At 45.8% G+C, this 16,892-nt stretch overlaps 3 protein-coding genes and 1 pseudogene across 3 annotated transcripts; 3 read left to right on the top strand and 1 right to left on the bottom strand.

Annotated features, from left to right (window-relative positions):
* Positions 1-1,037: 1,037 nt before the first annotated feature.
* Positions 1,038-2,427, top strand: LOC103998129 (AAA-ATPase At3g50940-like; annotated as a pseudogene).
* A 1,105-nt stretch (positions 2,428-3,532) lies between these two features.
* Positions 3,533-4,882, top strand: LOC103998128 (AAA-ATPase At3g28580-like). Its single transcript, XM_065084891.1, has one exon. It carries the CDS (start codon positions 3,533-3,535, stop codon positions 4,880-4,882), a length of 1,350 nt encoding a protein of 449 aa, XP_064940963.1.
* Positions 4,883-10,448: 5,566 nt separating this feature from the next.
* Positions 10,449-11,679, bottom strand: LOC135593061 (probable xyloglucan endotransglucosylase/hydrolase protein 23). The gene is made up of 3 exons (XM_065082869.1): positions 11,356-11,679; positions 11,072-11,265; positions 10,449-10,977 (listed from the first exon to the last, which is right to left on the bottom strand). Exons 1-3 carry the CDS (start codon positions 11,605-11,607, stop codon positions 10,596-10,598), a joined length of 828 nt encoding a protein of 275 aa, XP_064938941.1. The 5' UTR covers positions 11,608-11,679; the 3' UTR covers positions 10,449-10,595.
* A 2,707-nt stretch (positions 11,680-14,386) lies between these two features.
* On the top strand, positions 14,387-16,803 carry LOC135594260 (RING-H2 finger protein ATL43-like). The gene has a single exon (XM_065084659.1). It carries the CDS (start codon positions 15,139-15,141, stop codon positions 16,342-16,344), a length of 1,206 nt encoding a protein of 401 aa, XP_064940731.1. The 5' UTR covers positions 14,387-15,138; the 3' UTR covers positions 16,345-16,803.
* The last annotated feature ends 89 nt before the right edge of the window (positions 16,804-16,892 follow it).

Raw genomic sequence — 16,892 nt, 5'->3', positions numbered from 1 at the left:
AAGCAATCTCTCCGTCTCAGTTCTTTTGGACGACCGGCCACAAGCGTTTCCAGTCTCCACAGGATCCAAATTGATGTATGATGGTCAAATTGACTGCCTTCCACAATTCAAAAAGGTCAAATGGAATTTCCATCTCTGATGGTCAAATTGGCAGATTTAGAACATTAGCTAACCTTCCTAACCACAGATTACCAATGCATGAGATGATTCATCTTTGTCAGACAATTTAGTGCTTTCTATTGCGGCTGTAGGTATAGTCAAGCCAAATCAAAATTGTAACCAAAATCTTCTTAGGGGTTTCCACCATTTTTTTTTTCTTTTTTGGATTCTATATTTTTGTTTCGCAACATTTTCAGTTTTGACCAATTAATTTCACATCTTAATTTTGACTCTATTTTTTTTTTAACTTAAATCTACCGATCCCTCTGTTCATACCTTACCTTCGACACGCACGCTATGTCCAATATTAATATCTTTCACATCATTACATCAATTCGAATGGATCAAACCTGATTTTACCGTTAAGTCATCCATGCCTTAATCTAAGTATTAATAATCATAATATAAAATATATTTTTTTCAAGTATATTACCTAAACTAATCTTAAACTAAACCAAGATTACCCTAGTCAAGCACTATGGGCATGATCAAATCAATCACTAAAGTCGTTAAATTCATACCTCTTTTCCTTGTGTCCTAAAATGTTAATTTTTTTGAGAAAAAAAGATAAACCCTATCCTAAAATGTTAATTTTTTTGAGAAAAAAAGATAAACCCTATCTTCATTTTACTTGTGTCCTAAAATGTTATCCTTTGCATATACAATGCATTCGTCCTAAAACAGAAAGCCAAAAAATATTTGAACCATATGATATGATATTGGAGCAAAGTTACATATGATGCAACTACGCACGAGACATTAGGCATCAAAAAATCTGATGTGTCCTAATCGATAATAATATGCACCGCAAGTCCTAATCGAATTATAATTTGTCTCATCTATAAAATATAAATGTCACCGGATGGACGTACAGAGAAATGGCATGGGATTGGAGTTCCATGAGTTCGCTGCTTGGGACGCTGTTATTCCTAAGGACAGCGATCCGAGATTTCTTCCCTGAGGAGCTCCGCCGCTGCGTCCGCTCCCCTCTTCCGTCGCCTCCTGACGAGACTCGACCCTGAAACCACCATCATCATCCATAAGTATGACGGCAGCACTGTCGACGATCTCTACTATGCTGCCCAGATCTACCTCGGCCACCACTGTGTCGCTGATGCCGCCGCCGTTTGCCTCTTCATGGGTAGTAGCTCCTCACGCCCCATCGCCTTTCTCCCTGACTACCACACCACCGACGACACATTCCGCGGCATCCCCCTCCGATGGAGCTCCGACATCGGACGCTCCCCTACGAAGTCCTCGAACAGACAACGCCACCTCAAGCTCTCTTTCCCTCGACAGCATCGCCATGTTGTTAGCTCCGTCTACATCCCCCACATCCTCGATGAGTCGGAGAGCATCCTTCTCATGACCCGCGAGCGCCGCCTCTACACTAATGCCCTCGAAAACGATGATGGCGGCTTCTGGTCCTCTATGCCCTTCGCCCACCCTTCCAACTTGGACACCCTCGCCATCGACCCAACCCTCCGTGATGACATCCGCGCCGACCTCCTCGGCTTCGTCGGTCGCCAGGACTACTACGCTCGTGTCGGGCGACCTTGGAAGCGAAGCTACCTCCTCTATGGCCCGCCAGGGACGGGCAAGACAAGCCTTGTGGCCGCCATCGCCAACTTCCTCGAGTTTGACGTTTTCGACATCGAGCTTACTGCTGTCGACTCCAGTTTCGAACTCCGTCGTCTCCTAGAATCCACCACCCCCCGGTCTGTCATCGTCGTCGAGGACATCGATTGCTCCCTCGACCTCAGCGACCGAAAGGAAGAGACACAACATGATGGTGCGGAGGAGACGACAAACCTCTCCTGTGTGCTAGACTTCGTGGATGGCCTATGGACGTCGTCCGAAGGGGAGCGACTCATGATCTTTACCACCAATCATCCTGAGCGGCTTGACCCGGCCCTGCTCCGACCGGGCCGGATGGACCGACACATCCACTTATCCTATTGTTGCCCGGCAGCATTCCGAGTGCTAGCACGGAACTACCTGGAGGTGGAGGAGCACGAGCTGATGGCGGAGGCAGAAGCACTGCTAGGGGAGGTCAATATGACACCCGCGGAGATTGCCGAGGTGTTCGTGGGGTGCGACGGAGATGACGCAGGCGCGGACACCGCAATGCAGAAGGTGGTGGGCGAGTTGCGGCAGAGGCAGCAGCGACTGCAAGAGGCGGCGTCCTTTGACGATGGCGATACCTCTGCTTTGGGTGCAGGAGATGAGAGTAGAGGAAAAGGTTTCTCATCATCCTGTCATCTATGAATGGGAACCGTTTGATACCATTTTATATATATATATATTGTTAGAATAAAAAGACAAAGAACAACATGGTTCCCATTTTAAATCAATAAAAAACAATAATTAGAATGCTAGAGAAGGATGTTGGTTGATGTTAAAATAAATTTTGTATACTAAATCTAATGAGATAATTAAGTTTAAACCATAAGTTGAAAATATTTAAAATTAAATATTTAATAATATACATATCAAACTCTTATAAGTTTAATTAAGATCATAAATACAAGAATAACTTGAAGTGTTATAATCATCACTATTTATATTGATGTTCTTATCGGTATAACATAATTGAAAATCAATCTTTAATATAGTACATGTGAGACGTATCTTACTAGTGACTTCACGTCATGAAGTATCGATCTAATCTTGAATGATAAATTAGATTTACAAAAACAGAAATTAAATATGAGAATCTAATCTTCAATACGTTGCGTAAATGCGTGGGCTCGCAACTGATGTTGTAAAAGGAAAAAAAGAAAAAAAAATCTTTTTTGTTTACCATGCATGAATTAAATTCAAGACCCACCCTTTACAATTGAAGCTAATTTTTTTAGCAAAAATATATCTGCACCCATGTCAGCAACCATGTATGAATTAAATTCCTTAAGAGTTGTCACTCTTTACCACAGGCAAAGATATCAGTAAATAAACTACAATAAGCTTTCGTCAGATAAACATACCACAAACCCTATTTTCAAAGATCTAAGGAATTTTTAGCCCATTAAGATTAGAACACAATTCTCTGCAAGGAAATATAATATTTATAGCCATTCCATCTTTTCATACAATTATAAAAACAGAGCCTCTTTTTCAATTGACAAAAATAATATCATTACAAAAATAATATCTGTCCAAAATAATATATATATATATATATATATATATATATATATATATATATATATATATATATATATTGAAAGCATTGAATGCTATAAAAATGGCCTCCTTGCAATTGATATGTTCGACAGGATAGCAACGTTATTGGGTCAGTCCTAATCAAATTCTAATAGTTACGTCGATACGATAAATAGAGACTCGATAAAGCACACAATATAGACACGGAGAGATGGCATGGGATTGGAGTTCCCTGACGTCGCTCTTTGCAACGGTGTTATTCCTACGGACGGCGATCGACACTTTCCTTCCTGATGTGCTCCGCCGCTATCTCTACTCCCTCCTCGATCGCCTCCTGATCCAAGCTAAGCCTCAGAACACCATCACGATCCTCATCTACAAGTTCGAGGATGACATGTCCAACGAGCTCTACAGTGCAGCCCAAACCTACCTCGGTCACCACTGCATCGCCGACGCCCCTACCTTCCACCTCTCCATGCGTCGCGACTCCTCCCACCCCGCTGCCTTCCTCCCCCCCTGCCACACCACCCATGACACATTCCGCGGCGTCACCCTCGAGTGGACCTCCAAAATCGTACGCTCCGGAGAACATGAAGAATGCTTCCTCGAGCTATCTTTCCCTAAGCAGGATCGCCATGTTGTCGACTCCTTCTACATCCCCCATATCCTCAAGGAGGTGAAGACCATCCGCCTGAGGACCCGCGAGCGTCGCCTCTATACTAACAGTGCTAAGTTCGGAACCAACTACTGCAACCTCTGGTCCTACGTGCCCTTCGCTCACCCTTCCAACTTGGACACCCTCGCCATCCACCCGACCCTCCGTGATGACATTCGCAGCGACCTCCTCCGCTTCGTCGGTCGCGCAGACTACTACGCTCGTGTCGGGCGATCTTGGAAGCGAGGTTACCTCCTCTATGGCCCGCCGGGGACGGGCAAGACTAGCCTTGTGGCCGCCATTGCCAACTTCCTCGAGTTTGACATCTTCGACCTCGAGCTCACTGCCGTCAGCTCCAATTCCCAACTCCGTAGCCTCCTAGCATCCACCACCCCCAGGTCCATCATTGTCATCGAGGACATCGATTGCGCCCTCGACCTCAGCGACCGGAAGGAGAAGAAAGAATTCAGTACTGCGAAAGAGGCGATAAGCCTCTCCGGTGTGCTGAACTTCGTGGACGGCCTATGGTCGTCATCCGTGGGAGAGCGGCTCATGATCTTCACCACCAACCACCCGGAGCGGCTCGACCCTGCCCTGCTCCGACCGGGCCGGATGGACCGACAAATCCACCTATCCTATTGCCAGCCGGAAGCATTCCGAGTGCTAGCACGGAACTATCTAGAGGTGGGGGAGGAGCACGAGCTGATGGCGGACGTGGAGGCACTGCTGAAGGAGGTCAACATGACACCTGCAGAGATCGCCGAGCTGTTCATGGGTTGCGATGGAGATGGCACGGGCGCTGATGCAGCGATGCAGAAGGTGGTGGACGAGTTGCTGCTGCGGCGGCGGCGGCCACTAAAGGAGGCGGTTTCTCCCGACGATGATGGCCAGATGAGTAGAGAATGATTTCTCATCACCATCATACTTTTGTTCTTTCTAGAGAATATTCTTTGATTGCCTTTACCCAAACTATATTTCGATAGTGATATTATTCTTAGTGTGCTTACTTTATATCATCCTGTAAGTATTTTTCTTGTCGACGAGAAGAAAAGACAAGCAAAAAAATAAGTTGAGGATTATGATTTTTTCTCTTTAATTCCTTGAATTATATTGGTCAAATAAGATCCCATTCAATAATGATTATGATTGTAGTTCGAGCGGGATAGATGTTGCCACCTGTCGGGTAGTCTATTATAATAATATATAGTATGTATATCTCCTATTTTTCGTATACTAAATTGCATGGAGTATAAGTAGTAATACATAAGTATATATCTTTTCCGCTTGTCGTACTTTACACATTCAATGTATACTATGTGTGTATTTACTTATAAATCCATAATATATTTTTTAAAATATTATAAAAAATTAATTCCTTCAGTGTTTATTCTTTATAAAAATATAAAATACAATTAAATATTTTTTTAGTTTAATTATATTGCATACCATAGAGTGCGGCTGAAATCGCGCACGATTCCAGTCACCGCTTCCGTCGCGAATGACCCTCCCCGCCTGCAGATGAGTGCACCGCAAAGCAACCACTCGAAGAAGAAGACGACGTGGCTCGCAGCGAACTATATAATTATATTGCCATATATGAACATCGAAGTCAATCACACAATGACGGTGGAATCATTTGCTCCTCTCCCGTTTCTCGTCCCTGCCAACAATTCTACAAGTCATGTCCCATATAAACAGCTTCTCCTCCACCTTCTCACGCCCTTAGCACGTATACCAAAGCCTCTCTCTCTCTCTCTCTCTCTTAAGTTAGCAGCTTTTCCTCCACCTCAAGCAAATTGCAGTCCTCTCACGAGAGGGAAAGAAGAAGATAAACACAAACCCCTAATGTTAAATCAGAAGCCATCTTTAGCTTCAACATGCGTAATAAGTTCAAAGGTAGGAGAGAAACTATAGATCATAAGTGGTATTAACCATTAATTTTCTTCTTTAGTGAAAGTGGATTGTATCAGCCATCATTATGAATGAGTCCACTGACTGTCTTCCTAGACAAACATCATTAATAATCTCCAAGAACTTCATGAGAGTAAACCTTCATCACAACCAGTTGAAACATCATGAAGCACAAGGTTTTTGAGCTTTAAACCCTCATATGCAATGAACTACCGAAAGAAAGAGAAGAAACTATCACTGTTTCCTCTCTATACGTAGAAGAAAAACAAGCGGAAGAGGAGTACTTATTCTTCTCCCTCATCTTCCTCCTCATCTATTGTGTAAGGGATTTGGGCCAGTAGGAACAGCCCTCTTGTCGTCGTCAACCTTCTGCTTTGCTCGAACTAGATAGCCACAGAGTTCAGTCTTCTTCGATCTGCACCGATGAAGGGCGACGGTAGCAACACCCACAGCGGACTCGTTTTCCAGCCTCTTCTCGGCTTCCGTTGCGTGACGGCGCTTCCCCTCGACCTCTCCAGCGAAACCGTGCGAACAGATGCCGGCGACGACTAGAATTAAGCACGTAACCAAGGCAGCCGGAGCCCGTATCTTCCTCATTGCGCTTAGCCCTTGCAGCGGTAGACACCTCAGGCAGATAGAGAGATGCCGCATGAGGGCCGGGAGACAGGAGCGGAGAGGAGGAACGGGGAACCAGGAGGAGTCAAAGAAGGCATTTACTGCCGTTCCTCGGACTTACACTTGTATATATGATGCGTAGCTTTACATCCCTCGATCAGTAACTCCACCAAACCGCATTAATGGATCTTCAATTCTTTTGCTTGCGTGCAGAGAATTGAAGGAGGCGAATAGAACAACAGGGACCCGACAACAAAAGGGTTATTGTATCGATTCCATTCCCGTTCCATTCTCTTCATCACAACAAAAGCCTGGGGACATTAAATTCCAGCTTGCAGGCGACAAGGGCTATAAGGCTGAGAAGCATAGGGTTTTGCTTGTGGGGGGAGGTCATCAGGGAGTTGAAGAGGAGACAGAGGAGGAGCAAAGAGAGCCCTTGAGCTTGTTCGTGTAAGGAGGGACAAAGCCACTGCAGGAGAGGATGCTTTCGAGTTCTGCAATCGTTGTTTCTCTTCCTGAGTGTACTGCTTTCGGCAACAACGATATTATTCCCAACGGTGGTAACTATACTGTCGGTGAACGTAATGCGCAACTCGGCGTTACGTTTACAACACTGAATCCTAAGCTAAATCTCACCGGCGGTGAACGGACTTCTCGGCCCGCCATTCATACTGACCGCATCGCACCATCATCAGTTCGAACGCGTCCTCCGAGAGTTTCCCTCCATCGCTTCGTCTTCTCTCCACCCCACAAACCCTAGCTTTTTCGCCGATTCCCTCATTCCTCTTATGCCCTGCTTCCGATCCCTCTTCCGCCACTGGAACCCAAATCCATCCCCAGGGTAAAATTCGCTCATGGCAGCAGCCCTTCTCGCCCATCGCCGCCTGAATGGAGGCCCCCCTTCCTCAGGTTTCTTGATCTCGATTTCCTTGTGCAATATGCGTGATGAATACTTGGAATCTAGCGATGGTCAATCAGATCGTCGTTGGGTAACCGTTGTAGTATCCCGATTTTCTTGTCTCTGTTGCCGCCACTGTCGCTCGTCGGCAGATGCCACCAATGTACCCATCCGAAGACGATGATGGGTTCAACTGTGGTGTTGGGTGGGCTTAGAAGTGCATCATTAGTGTGAAGAAGCACAAATCGATTGTATATGCTCACCGATCACTGCCTTAGGAGGAGGTCTCCGTTTGTGATTCGCGTGAGAGGGTGAATATGGTATTAGATGTAATGGTTTTCCATTTTAACTTAAAATTCGTGATGCAATAGATAGAAAAAACCCAGAAGCGTACTTGGAGACGGAAGATGATCTTCTGTACCTTTAGTAGTGGACACACCAATTTCAGCACTCTAATGAGGCAGCGACTGTCTAATTTGATGTATGCTGAATCGAGATCTACTTTTTCAGGGTTCTCAAAATCACTGGCAATGAATTTATCTGAGTCAGAATCAGGAAACGGTTCTTACTCATAGCTTTTACAATAATTCTGAAAACAACAGTATGTACTTATTCACCGTGTAAATCCCATGATAAATTATATATATTAGGAAGGAGTCAGAATTAGTTTTCTTCCCAAACCGACCACCAAAAGTGTGTAGATCAAAACCGATACTCTAACTGGTCTCATCAACTGCTTATTTGCACATGAATGTTCTGGTGTGGATTGCAACTATTTTGGTCCTTACAATATTTATAATTGTCATCTAGTATTTCACTTTTAATCACCATGGCAATGTTGCAACTATCTTGTGGTATGATTTATGCTGCTCATATTGTCTTTAACTTCAGGACCATAATAGCCTTGGAAATAGTTAACATAGCTCCAATAACTATGGAAACAAGTTTTATACACTATAGATGCTTTCTTCCAAAATAAACTTTATTGTTATCCATATTTTTTCAGGTGGCAGGAATAGTGTCCTTTCGGGAGACAACTTATTACATCAGTGAAGGAAAAAACTAAAATTTATCATATTAGTTCTTCTCTTCACCTATAGAAACTTCAGCTTTCCATGTCATGTTTAGTTATCAACCAAAAAATCTATGACTAACATACCCTCTCTATTTTTTTTTCAGTTTTCATGTAATTTTGATGCTTTTAAGTCAAAATGCTTTAGTCGTAATGAGAATTATCTGAGGGCATCAATCTTCTGCTAAGGCAAGCAAGTCTTCTCTTACAATGAGCCAGATGGTTAGCAAATTGATTGGCAACAGAGAAGAATAAGTAGGATAATATTTATGTATGTTTCCAAGTTCAATTAATATTCATGGGCATTGATCTAAATTGGTGTTTCAGAAAGCTTGTGAGCATAAGTTGGCATGACTTCAGCTTGTACTTTACCGTAACTTTAAGAGAACTTATAACTTTTTAATCAAGTGATAGAGATTTGCTTTATGGAAGAAACGAGTTATATACGAGATGTCTTCTTTTAGGTCCAGTTAGCAGCATGTTTATTAAAAGAAGTACACTAAAGTATTTTCTCAACTTGTTACTAAGGGCAAATGCATTTGTCCTATTGCCTTTTGGTTAATGCATACACAGTCAGAAAGGATTTTTTGTGTATCATAGCCTCTGAATTGATTTAATTGTGTAATTTCTCTTTTTTTCCATGGTTGTAAACTGCCTATGTGAACTTTGATTTTAAGTTTATGTATTATTACAAGTATCATAAACTCTTGGTTTTGTGGTAGTTATATCCGGTTATCCCATTGCCCTATGCACTTAGCTTTAGGTAACTGATTAATAATCATCATGTTTTAGTTATCACAGCTTTTTAGATGTTCTACTAAGCTTCACTTTCATGCAACCAGTGATTTTCTTTTTTTCAGAATAACAGGACAGAGAAGAAACAGCAAGATCATTAATTTACATGGCTGTATCTTGCGGATTTCATCAGCTGGATGGGAGGCTGTCTTTGCAATTCCTTAGTCACCAAATATTGGTGAGTGAATATTGATTACCTAAATTTAATAAAACTAATGTTGAGCATGCTTACATGGATAAATATCAAAAGTTTGACGCATCTACACATTTCGGAGTAGTAAAAAAACCACTGCAGAAGTTTGCGTGAAAGATATTTACTATTTCATAACTTCGATGAATATGTGTTTAAATAAATGCAATGTCTCTTATTTCTAATATACTAGATTGGTGAATAAACAGGATGGATAGGCAATTGTTTAGAGTTCCCTTTTATCTTTGTACTTGGGACTAATATTATGTTTTTGCTGGTTTTTTATGAGTATATTATGTACTCTATCTATCAAGTTCATCACTGTCTTTCACTTGCTGTTTTCCTGAATCCACAACTTTTTGAAACAATAGAAACGCTGTCTAGGAGAAGGAGCTCTTTTAGGGCCAACTTTTGTTGGTGCATTTCCCTGCTGCTTTACTGAGGGATTCTTCAGGTAGCGACTCTTCCATATAGCATTAGCACAGACATCGAGTGTTTTCATGTGGGCTTTAGTTTACTTTGATTGACAGTGCAAGACATCTTCTCCAGTTCAGGTATGCTGTATACACAATTTCTTAGTGGGCGTTACACTAGAGACACTCTCAAGCTTGCTTTCTCTGCACGAAGAAGAAATGACGACTTTAAGGATTTTCTACGCTAACTATAGCATTCTGCGATGATTTGGTGCAGCTATTTGTGGACTAATTTACAAAAGAATTCAAATTTTGGTTATTCTCAGGCATCATATTTAAGTTTCACCAGTTACATGATAATGTCAAAACCAATCAATAAAACCTATGGACGGGATAACCAGGCTTCAAATCGTCATCCTAAGAATTAAGGCTTAGGCATGGTTAGATGCCAAATTCTTCAGCTATTTGCATGAGTAATTATCTTCTCTTAGCTAGATTTCAAATTATGTTCTTGCACTGTGTTGTTTGCTGCTTGATGATGACTGTTTTCACGCAAATAGGAACAAAAACTAAATCGATACAAAGTAAAACGTTTGTGTTATAATTTACCTTAAATCTCATAGTGGTATCAATTTAGATCGAGTATCTTGACTATTAACAAACAACTGATGGATGCAGACAAAATGAACGAAAGAATGGATCTGGTCGTGTTTCTGGTATCCTCTTCAAGCTATGGAGCACTCCGGAGGCAGGCCCTGAGGAAACCGCTTGACGTCGTTGCAGTAGTTGTAGATCATGTAGTTCTTCTGCACCCATCTCATCCTCGCATGGCTCGCGGAATCCAGCTCTTGGTTCCACCAGCCACTTTTGGCGGAGTCGCAGCGTGACCTACCGGAAGCCGGAACACATGCGTCGGCGTTGAAGTTTCTGTAAGAGGCAACGAAGGGTGCCTTCGTCCAGTCGGTCTTGACGAGCCCGCCTCTGGTGGCCCAATCATCGGCGTTCCAGAGGCTGGAGTAGATCCTCATGGGTTGGTTCTTGGGGAAGGCAACGCCCCTCGATTCCAGGTTCTTGAAGTCTCTGATAGGAGTTCCATCGACCATGAAGCTGAAACCATCATAGACAAAACCATGGTAAGATACGATTTCTACCCCGCTCGTGGTTAAGTTCATACTTACGCACATACAACTCGACTACTTACATGATGTGCCCTGGGTTCCAGAGGATGGAGTAGGTGTGGAACTGCTTGGTGGGATCAAACCAGAGCTTGAACTGCATCTCCCTGTTCCCCTTCCCCTGTGCGAACACATTGGTGTGCAGAGTGTACGGGTCTCCGCTGAGGTTCCCCAGAAACTCGAAGTCGATCTCATCATGAGCCGGTCCTTCGGAAGATAGCTGCAAGGACGAACCATATAGCTCAAGACATCAGCTTCCCACAACTACAGCCACGAAGAGATGAGAGAATCAAATGCACAGCGAACTCACGTAGTAGGCGGTGACAGTGCCGGCGGAGTTCCCGGGGACGAGCTTGATCTGCATGTCGATCTTGCCGAAGAGGTACTCATCCTTGGACTGGAAGCCGGCGCCCGAGGCCTTGTCGAGGGAGAGCGTGAGGAGCTGGCCATTGTCGAGGAACTTGGCATGGCCCTCGCCCCAGGTGATGTCAAAGTTCTGGTGGAAGCCAGCCGAGGCAATGGCCACCATGGAGGAAACCAGCAACAAAAACCTTAATGCCATGGCGCGTGACGGCAGAGGAGATGGAGGAGAAGACGAGGTCGGTAATGGAAGATGTGATGAGAGTGAGGAAGACGGGATGGGGTTGGGGCCGTTATATAGGAGAGGAGATGGCAGAAGCTTTTGGGGGCGGTTCTATCTTCTAATTAACAATCTATGGGTTGGCGTTGTGCTGGAGACACGGGGTGGCGGACGCGGCTATCATACTGTTGTTTTCAGAGGTGGAGCGGCCTCGGAGGAAGGCGCCGACCGGCTTTCCTTTCGAGTTTGGCCGGCCAGCTTGTGATGATAGTGCACCAAATCGGGCGGCTCCTCCTCCGACTGATTGCCACCGACCAGGTGGCCTCACCAGGTACGACGCGATCCTCACGCAACTCTTTTTTTTTATTTGCATTACACCGAAGCCCCATTAATACGTTGCCCGCCTGTCCACGTTCGACGTGAAAGCATGCGGGCCCCCCCATTCGTTCGTTCCTATAATCACAAACGGCCGGGTGAGGCGAAAGGTTGACGGTTAGATGGGTGGGGGAAAACTTCGTGGCGTGTTACAGGGTGAGCGAATGGAGGGTCTCTCCACGTGACGGTGTGGGTGGGCTTTACAGCTGTTCTTAGATTGTCCTCAGAGATGGACTTTGACAAGCACGCGTTGTCGTAGTGTCGTTGTCTGTGACTGGGAAGCGACGAGCCCGGATCCCTCGCGAGAAAAGAATTGCCTCCATATAGAGGAAATGTTAGTACGTTGCCACGTATCCAATGACCGTAATTGTTATTTCCTATCGAAAAAAAGTTATCTGGTCAACCATCAAGCAACTAAGTCAGTCAAACCGTCGGATTTTACTAGTATAAATTATTTTATATATTAAAATATGTTAAAAAATTTATAACAAAGAAACCGTTGTACAGTTCCTCATCTTCATAGAATGAATTGGAGAAACTTGATGATTATAAGATAAAAGTTAAACCTTTTTGCGTTGAAGGACAATAGTATGTACTGTGAATTAACGAGAGGAAAGAAATGTGATGATGAGAAAACAGAATTATTATGAAAAGAACAGGGATGAGAGAGAGTGGGAGAACAAGAAAAAACAACAATAAAGAAAGCATAAACTAGGAAAGAAGATGTAACAAGGGTAGGGAAAAAAGAAAATGATTGAAGATAATTACAGTTATATATATGAGTCACTACTGGCAAAAGAAGGTATATATAGAGTAATTATTGAGGCATTAATGGAAAATATATATAAGGTATATAAAATAAAAAAAAAGTTTCCAAAAGATGTTTTTATTGCCAAAGAAATAGAACTCAAGTTTAATTTTGAGCTTCGTGATAAGGTGATCATCTTGTGTTATTTTAGGTTTCTTCACAAAGATCGACCTTAAATTGTTTGTTTTTATTTTTATGTATAAGATCCAATTCTTTAGAACCTATATCACCTTTAACTGATCCACCAAGCACCTCTAGATGCGGGATTTTAGTTTTCAGGTGGCCAGGAACACTTGATAGCTATCCCCTAATATAGAAAGTAGTCAACTGTTACGTGTAGCCCTTCTCTCGTATGTGACTTAACTCGCAATTCAAATGGTGAGTTTGCCGACACCAGAGAGAGGTTATGCATTAGTGAGTTCCACAGTTTGTTTAATAAGATCCATATTATGCTAGATTCAATTCAGTAAGTCAACAAGGACAATAAGAGAGTACCGGAGTCTAGCGTTAGGAGTTCAAGAAACAAAGGGCGGGCTTCGGTATTGAAAGAGAGTTAAGCCAAAAGATCCATGGAGGGCAATGGATCCAGTGAGCTCTTAATCCCCCACTAGGAGATTTGTTGATAATATATTGATCAAAACCTTATTTTTCCTAGGTGTTTTTTCGATTTCCTGCTCCGTCTTCCCACATCCAAGACACTCCACCAGCGTATGCTCCCACGTCCTGCAGACCATACGGGCTGAACCCGTGTCTGTGTGGATGACATGGCCCAGGGAACTAGTCGAGAGTGGGCCAGCCCTAATCAAGACATAAACGGGGGCTAGGCTTTGAGTGGCCCAACATCCACATCAGCTGCGAACCACCTACGGAATTCTTGTCTACAGTTGTTTCCTTACCATCATCAAGTCCGAATCATGGGACACTTAAATGTAGCATCAACAAAAAGAAAACACCTTACGAACTGGAAACCCATGTATGCTGTGTTCCCGTCACATAAGCCGCAGCCGAACACGACAAGTCACCGCCATGAGTTGTCCAAAAGTTAGCAGTTGAAATAACTCTTGCAGCCAGTACGACCTTACCCTGGTACTTTCAATCAATCAACTTGTTAAGGTGTATAAATGCAAAACACTGCAACAATAAAGAGTTCTGCTGTTTGGTCTCACCGCGGACGTGACGCATCACTTCACTCGATGATTGAAAACTAAACGTATATGTTTGTACATGTACGAATTAAATGCTTCGGGAACTATGATGCGCTAATTTACGTCGGCACAACGCTGCACCGACGGATAACGCCTCACGCGTACGACCTACTTACTCGCATGGTTTCGTACGGGATTTTTATGTCGAGCATCGGAGGCGCATCCGAGACTTCATAATTATTTTCCTTCGCAGGATAGCCGTCGTGGTGACATGCGATACAGTGACAATTTTGTTCCTTTATCATCAGCCTCAGTCCGTCCTTAGAAAGCTGTGTATCCCTCTCTCTGATTGAAGAGAGCTTATGACATCTACAGTATGCAGATTGTTTATGCCTTGTCTTTCTGGGATTAATTAATTCTATCACCTTGGAAAAGGTGGCCCCGTCGGTTCTTACTTTGTCTCTCTCCATGCTCTGCCAACTCCAGAACCGACCCGAGTTGATCTAATGATCTGCCGATTTCCCATCTTACTTTGATTTGGCTTGATCTTAACACCTTGCACTTTTGCACGTAGCATGCTGTGGCGTTGACAGAGGCAGCAATCACCGGGGAAGTATGGGATTCCTTGCCACTGTTTCCGTTCATCATCCTGTGCACAGATGAATGAAATGAACCCTCAGCTCGGATCAAGTCATGATTCATTTTTCTTTCCTTCACTTCCATCCACATTTCACAAATCTGTATTTAATTGTCCAATCTGATTGATGAATGGACCGGGTCGAAGTATGAACCGGATCGGAGTGACGCGGGTCTAAGGACAAAAGCAGTTATCCCATCATAGACCCGAACCCTTCAACGCCGTTTCCGTGCTCGAAACACGGGCCAAGTCCTGCTCCCCTCCCAGATGGCAGATTCCCGACATTAGTGGTGCGCTCACCGGTTTCCCAGTGCTACACCAGCCCGCCCTGCCACGAGCGCTTCGAGTGGCGACGCGTCGGTCCCATACTCTCACCATCGGTATACGAAAGCAAGACGGGACCCATTCAGTTATGAGATTGAGTAGCTGATGCCTTTGTCGTCCTTTGTTCCTCGTTCTCTCTCCTCACCCACGGAGTCAGTCCCGTCACCGGCCTTGCTAGATATAACTCCATCCGTCCTCGCCTCCCCTCGAAGCCGAGGGAGATCATGACGCTCCACCACCGCCAATTGGCACTCGTCTCCCACCTACAACCTCGTCTCCTCCTCGAGGCAGCGGGTGATGACGCCGGCGCCGCCCCTAGCCCCTGGCCCTCTGCCCGGCCTTCCTCCTTCGCTGTCCCGCTCCGTCCTGGCATCGCTATCATCGTCGGAGTCGTTACTATCATCTTTTGCCTTACCTTCCTCCTCCTCCTCTACGCCCGGCATTGCAAGCTCAGCACCGCCTCCTATGGCAGGGGCCGCAGCGCCACCGGGGGGCCCCTGACCTCCGCATCTGAGAGGCGGCATTCCGGGGTGGATCACGCGGTGGTGGAGTCGCTCCCAGTCTTCCGGTTCGGATCGCTGCAGGGGCAGAAGGAGGGCCTGGAGTGCGCGGTGTGCTTGAGCCGGTTCGAGCCCGCAGAGGTGCTCCGTTTGCTGCCCAAGTGCCGCCACAGCTTCCACGTCGAGTGCGTCGACACATGGCTCGACGCCCACTCCACCTGCCCGCTCTGCCGCGTCCGCGTGGACCCAGAGGACGTCCTCCTCTTTCCTCTACAGGAACCGGAGCCGCACGGCGGCGGGGAGAAGGCCGAGGTCAAGGGGCGCGGTGATGCGACCGCCACGGCCGTGCCGAACCCATTCGGGCGCAGGATCTCCGGGCGGCACTCCTCGGCCGGAGAGAGGACGAGCGAGCCGCTCGAGATCGTGGTGCACCCAGCCGAACCGAGACGGAGGCGCTCGGTGGATTGCCCCGGCTGCGCCACCGCCGCCCATGCCCCGACGGTTCGGAAGGACGCGCTCCTCCTGGCGGAGGCGGCGGAGGACAGCGAGGCATTCGAGTGGCGGCACAGCCATCGCATCGTGGTTTCGGACGCCGACGTGCGCGTGGACCGATGGAGCGACCTCCGACCGACGGATATGCTTTTCCTGCGGAGGGAGATGATCATCACGGAGGGCGGACGGTTCTCAGCGTCCAAGGCGGTTCGCGCCCTGTCGTCTCCTGCCGCCGTTGTCGACGAGGAGTTAGACGCTTCCAGATGCGCGTCGGGGATCGCGGGGGTGGGCCGGGTGCCCAGCTGCGGGGCGACCGGCGGGGCGAGGCGGTTGGCGGAGGAGGAGCGGACGCTGAGACGGTGGCTGGGCTTCGTGGCCATGCGGACGGCGGTGCGGTGGCTGTGGAAGCGGGAGAGCGGGAACCGCGTCGAAACCTAAATCAACGATGGCACTCTTGGATATACCCTTATTTACGGACGGATGCGACGGACATTCCCGTTAAGTGGGCGGCCCGCGAAGCACCAGATAGAGAGTGGGGCGCAGAGATGCGGTGTCACGTGAGCCATGGGTGGCGACGCGGTCATTGTAACTCGAGTCACGGGACTCGCATGTATGCTGGGTGGACTACGGGAGCGTCTCGAGTCCTCGTGATGGCGGACGGGGCGTCTCGGACGGCGGTGATACGTCGCTCGGAGGGAACGAGATCGGACGGCCAAGGATATGGCTACGTGGGGTTTTGTCCACCTTGCTGTGGTAGTTAGATGTGAGTGGTGTAACAGATGGCGGTGGATACGCAAGTGCTTCGTGTTAGATCGCCTGCGACCGGAGAAGAGGCTTGTGACCAGTGACATAATTGGTTTTAAGATAATTTATCACTATAAAAGGATTAATCCAATACATAAAAGAGCTATCAACATACATAATGATGAAGATTTCTTTAATGAATAAAAATGTTTAGTTTCATATCGGTTGAATATCAAGGAAAA

This window comes from Musa acuminata, chromosome BXJ1-9, assembly GCF_036884655.1.
Source record: "Musa acuminata AAA Group cultivar baxijiao chromosome BXJ1-9, Cavendish_Baxijiao_AAA, whole genome shotgun sequence".
NCBI classification, from domain to species: Eukaryota; Viridiplantae; Streptophyta; class Magnoliopsida; order Zingiberales; family Musaceae; genus Musa; species Musa acuminata.
Note: the sequence above shows the minus strand (reverse complement) of the source record. Positions and strands in the feature narration are given on the sequence as shown.